Source organism: Corythoichthys intestinalis, chromosome 12 (genome assembly GCF_030265065.1).
Source record: "Corythoichthys intestinalis isolate RoL2023-P3 chromosome 12, ASM3026506v1, whole genome shotgun sequence".
NCBI lineage: Eukaryota > Metazoa > Chordata > Actinopteri > Syngnathiformes > Syngnathidae > Corythoichthys > Corythoichthys intestinalis.
Window position 1 is genome coordinate 49,766,749 of NC_080406.1, and position 6,000 is coordinate 49,772,748.

Consider the following 6,000-nt stretch of genomic DNA (forward strand, 5'->3'; position numbering starts at 1 on the left):
GTATTGGATCATATTGTATACAGTGAAAGGTTAAGGCTGAAACATACCCTCACCCCCCCCAAAAAGCTTATTTTTTTAATATACATAGTACATTATGATTATGTTGTGTGTATGTTGTGTTGTGTGAGCAACATATGAGGTTATGCAGCACCCCTCTCTCTCGCTAAGCAGCTTTTTGCTCACTTTTTTCTAGTTCTATATAGTTTCCAGCACAGTTCACTACATTTCTCACAGTTTAATTAACATTAACAGTAGAAAACACAAACAGAAGGAGGCTTCTCTCTAAGCAGCTTCCTACTCGAGTTTTGCAGGTTAGCAAGTTCACACAGTTTAATGTTATGCTAACTCTGATGCAGGTCGGACTTTCAGTAATATATTTAGTGGTGTGTTCCCCACCTGCACAACATTGGCGTCTTTTTAAATTACTTACAGTGGCTGCTGCTGGCCGAAAAAAAAAAAAACTTCCAATATACCTCCTCTTCGAAAGGGGTGGAGGAGGTGTCATGTTTTTTGACATGTATTTTTGTTGGGGCTGCGGGAATGTGAGCGTGCGTGTCGGGGGTGGGTCAAGTCATCAGCCAATGAAACATGCGTTTGAGGGGAAAAAATGGACCGGCACATTCAGCAAGTGAAAAGTGGTAAATGTAAGTTTCAACATAATCAAAATACTGTAGTTTACTTAATAATGGTAGGGTCAATTCTAGCCTTACAACGTATAGGTAGACCATCTAGCTCACCGATATAGGTAACTCAACTCATTATATCATGCATATAAGGTTGCTTAAAAGTTGGTGGGGACAATTTAAGCATCGTGAAAAGTTGGTAGCGTTTTGTCCCTACCGTCCCTATGCAAACCTACGCCCTTGACAGAAACCAACTAATTTCTTCACCTGCCACAGCAAACTGACAGACCTCTTAACTTGTTTGAATAAAACCTTGTTTCAACCAATGAAGAAATAAATAACAGATACGTTAACCACCATCACACCACAAAACACAACAACATCTTCAGCAGCAGCTCCACTGTTTCTTTTGTGGATCGCCGTGCTTCACTTCTCATCCAGCCTTGGTTAAAACTCGAAAAAGCACAACAATTGAGCTTCCCTCATGCAAGTTTGCCTGGCTTTCTAGAGACCTTGCCTCTGAGCCCTGCCCCAGCTGGCAATATGTGATCTGTGGGTCTTGAGCCAGCTGGCCAGGAGGCAAACAGGGACTGGGGAGCAGGGACCCAAGCCAGCTCCATCGTACAATACAGCACAAAAGCTCAAAGGTGTGAGGAAGAATAGAGCTAAACATAAAAAAAAAACACAGAAATAGAAGAAGAAGCAAAGGAGGCCGGTGGACATTGGGAATGACAAACACATGCTTAACAACAGTACAATATTGGGCACACACACATGATCACTGCCGCCCTCTCCCTCTAGCATCACCAAAACTACACCCATCCACCCACATACAATTGACACAAATGTCACAAGCACAAGTTCTTTTGTTTTCTCGGTTTTCTTCCCTCATTGTTGACACGTAAAGTTCACCAAGAACACATAGTGCTTCTATAATAACTGCCTGGCTTTTGTCTCCTTGTCATGCAAGTGCTCAGATCATTCCCATTCCATGACAGCAACCCATTCAAATTGTAACGGCTGTGCCAATAAGAATAGGCGCAGTGCACGTGCCTGTCTTTACGCTATTGTTTTTCAGCGCGCATCTTTCTGTTCTTATTCATTGAAATAATAATAAAGCGTAACAATTATAAATTCTATTGAAAGGCTAGTTTAAAAAAAGAAGAAGCAAAAAGTAGACATCAAGGTACTTGGAATGTAGAGTAAATTTGGATATAAATAAGTTCTGCCCAAATAACGCTTCTCCTGCACAATAGCCATGACTTTGCTGGAGCCAAAACAGCTCACTGGATGAGAACCAGTAGACATTGGACCAGTTACCAGCAAATTGCAGGGCATACGTATATAGCGGGGGTCAGCAACCTGAGGCTTTAGAGCCACATGCGGCTCTTTACCGCTGCCCCAGTGGCTCTCTGGAGATTTTTCAAAAATGTTTGAAAGTGGAAAAAGATGGGGGAAGGAAATATAACTTTTGTTTTAATATGTTATCAGTAGAAGAACAAACATGATTCTAATTCATTAATATGGTAATGAAGTTAAACTTGAGGTGGCATCATACAACAGAGTAGTCACGTGGTGCGTCATTCTCTATAGGATGCACTACAGGGAAAATAGACATTTAATCACGAGGGCTCATTATGTATTTGTATTAGTTATTTTGAAAGTAGGATAATATAGCTAATATAGGTACATACAGCATGTGTTGCCTTCATTGTAAGGCTGATATAAAGCTTGTATTTTTTTGCGGCTCCAGACATATTCGTTTTTTTTTTGTCCAATTTGGATCTTTCAACATTTTGGGTTGCCAACCCCTGATATATAGTGAAGCAAACATTCAAATCTCCAATTAGTTTTCACTTCACCTAACATCATAAGCGGATTTTCAGGGGGGGGGCGTCCCCCCGGTGGCCGAAAAGTGTCATTGCATGTAATTGACTTTCCTATACAGTATATGACTTTAAAATTAAGAATTTTCTGGTAAAATATTGTCTATAGAAGTTGTAAAGCAATCAAACAAAAAAGAAAAATGAATGGAAATGAACAAAAAATATATTTTTATAATGGGTCAAAATTATTTTGTTTTACTTAGCCAAAACCAGACGAAGGCCGAAAAGGCAAGATGTTTTTTTTTTTTCAAACCTAAGCTTTCAAAAGCGACAACAACTACTGAGCAAGAACCAAGGATTGAAAATGTGGACCATGAAACGCTAAAGACCACCGTCAAAATGGTGAGCGGAGTTTCAATTTGCCCCACTAAAGACGCTAATTGTAAAACAGTGCCACCACCGGTGTCTTGCCAATGTAAAAAATTGTGTCTCCTGGCCGCGGGGGCGCGCACACACGCATTAGTTATGAGGTTTGTCGACTTAAAAAATGAATTGAAGCCAGAAAAGAACCACAGTTATATAATTTGACATTGATGTTTGCTAAACTGGAGAAACTCCATCCAGGACTTGAATTACAGTAAGAACAGTTATAGGTCATCCTATGACTAAAACAGTGAAACATTGCTTTTTTTATCGTTCAGTACGTATGTTACGGTATACGACAGGAAAAAAAAGTTTTTTTTTATGGATGTGCCATGTTTTAAAACCTTGTAGAAAACTACATCACCAAAACACGGAAATCAAGCAAATCAGTGCAGTGCAGTGGCTCCACCCAGACAGGGGTAACTACATTGGCATGACACTGGTGGGCGTACCATATTCAATGGATGATGATCTTGGTGAAAAGTATGTCTAAGAAGTCTGATTTTACAATTCCCCTCAAGAATGATGGGAAACAAATGCTAATTTATAACTTATAATTATAAATATTCTTGTAAGTTAATTGTATTGCTTACACTGTGTTTCGGGGTCATTAATATATTCTGCCCCCCCCCCGCCGCAAAAGCCAAACTCTGCCTATGCCTAACATGCATGTACTTGAAATACAAGAGCGTAAGTTGGGTAACAACATTGGTAGGGACGCTATAACAGTATAATTGCATGTACAATATTTGCTAGGGACGGGACATTAATAAGACCAAAGAGATTGGGTACATTCCTCAAAAATACCTGGTTCCTACGTAAAAATGAAAAAAAGTTAAAATTATTTTCATGGGGGAAACTCATTTTTCAAAATGCTTGCTTCATATAAAGGAAATTTACAGTGGTTGTGTTTTTGTGGGGTTTTGGGGGGGGGGGGGTAGAAAAATGAGCATAAGCTACAAATAGGAATATATATTTTTTAAATGATGTAGAAAATACATTTTAATTTATGAATAAATGCACAAAATGCACAGGTGAATTAACGTTAACAGTAAAAAACATACAGCAAGACACCTCTCTAAGCAGCTTGCTACTCGAGTTTTACAGGTTAGCAAGTTCACACAGTTTAATGTTATGCTAACATTGATGCAGGTCAGACTTTCAGTAGCAAAATTAGCGGCGTGTTCCCCACCTCCACAACATTGACGTCTTTTTACATTACTTACAGTGGCTGCTGCTGGCCGAAAAAAAACTTCTAATATCCTTCCTCTTTAAAAGGGGGCGGAGAAGGCAGCATGTTGACATGCATTTCTGTCAGGATTGAGTGAATGAGGGGGATCTAGTCATCAGCCAATCAAAATGTGCGTTTGAGGGGAAAAATGGACTTGCACATTCAGCAAGTGATAAGGGATAAAAGTAAGTCTGAACATAATGAAAGTAATTCACTCAATAATGGTCGGGTCATTTCTATCCTTACAACATATGGGAAGACAATCTGAATTATCTGTATAACTGAACTCATTTTATAATGCAAATAAGGTCGCTTAAAAGTTGGTGGGGACAATTTGAGCATCCTGAAAAGTTGGTAGTGTTATGTCCCTACCGTCCCTATGCAAACTTACGCCCTTGTTGAAATAGGAGGACCTGGGGAGAAAATAGAGAAAACCATATATTTACAGGTTGATCATGCAAAATCCACACGACCTCAAAAACGTGAGGTGGCGGTGCGAGCCTAATGGACCAACGGATGGATAAAACCCTGCACATAATTGTGCTTGAAGGCATACTTTCAAAATTCATATTCTAACAGAATTTTAGGGAATTTTGAGTAGCACTCCCCCCTCATTTTTATTTTTTTTTTTTAATTAAAAAGAAAATGCATGTTTTGACCGATGTGGATATAAATTTGGATTTCTTGCACTGTCAATTATCAGCAAAAGGTGGTTAAAGTTTATCCAAGGTTGCGAATGAATAATTTATGAGCCTACCAGTTTCTGCGAAGCTGATAATTTCCGAGGTCTCCGTTTGAACCTCGTTGTTAAAAGACGCGTGTCCATCAAAATTGGGGATCTCCACTCGGCCGTCCTCTCGCACTTTGCCGGCGTGCAGCCTCCTCAGCGCTGTCACCATCGCAGCTTTCGGGATGGGATGCGTGATGTTGGGTCGCTCCCTCATCTGCAATCTGTTCAATATGTGTCTCTTGACCGCCTCCAAAAAGTCAACGTCCACTCGCTCGGACTGATCCGGTGCTTTGAAGCCGCACGACGCGCACGACTCACCGGCCGAGTTCTGAGTCTCTGGCACTGAGTTGCAGCGCACCGAGAAAGCGCACACAATTACCAGCACCACAGTGGCTGAAGTCATTTTTAGAAGTGAGAACATTAACATCCAGTCCACTGAACAGAAAAATGTATTCACTGAAAAGTCAAAGCACAGTTAATTAGGAGGGGGGGAAAGTATCTCCAACTTCTGAGAGTGCACAAACGTTGAGTGCAAAAGTCAATTAAATAGTTCCAAACTTCCAAGTGCTGCCTAATTTGGGGTTTAATAACTCCACTCATTCATCGTTAAACGCGTTCTCCAACAACGGGTCTTGTGTTTTTGCTGGCATGCAAAAATAAACCTTCAGTTAAGAGTGATCGAGCTAAAAAGAAAGTCAACTCTGACCACTTGTGTAGAGTCCGCTCTTTAGAATTCATACATTCAGAAAATCATCCGCTTCTGTCCGAATCCTAAAGGGAATTAAGGCTCCCCGAATTGTGCGCCCGTGCTGCGTCCCCGTTGGTTGTTGTAGATGAGTAGATAACCAGCAAGGTTTTGTCCAGCAAGATGTTCCTGACTGAGAACCCTTTCCCCCTCTGCAATCACCACAAGGGCTCCGAAATTCCAATTTTTTTCTTTCTTTCTCTCCCTCTCCTTTTTCTTTTTTATAGAGGAGTCGAAACCACGTGGGGATTTCCACCAACTAGACGCAAGGGATTACCAGACTATGTTTCAGAGGAACGACTAGCTTTATTATGGACGCATAGGTTGCCTATTCATACACCCCCCACCCCCCCACCTCCCTAAAGGTTGCCTTATTAAACCCACTCCGTGACACGTAGCGTGGGGGTTCATATAGGCAGCTC

At 40.9% G+C, this 6,000-nt stretch overlaps 1 protein-coding gene across 1 annotated transcript in view; it reads right to left on the bottom strand.

Annotated features, from left to right (window-relative positions):
- inhbb (inhibin subunit beta B) overlaps positions 1-5,751 on the bottom strand; it is a 40,367-nt gene extending 34,616 nt beyond the window's left edge. The window contains exon 1 of the mRNA XM_057853389.1: positions 4,861-5,751. Within this exon, the coding sequence (XP_057709372.1) occupies positions 4,861-5,260 (400 nt within the window). The 5' untranslated portion in view covers positions 5,261-5,751. The remainder of the gene's footprint in view (positions 1-4,860) is intronic.
- Positions 5,752-6,000: the final 249 nt, after the last annotated feature.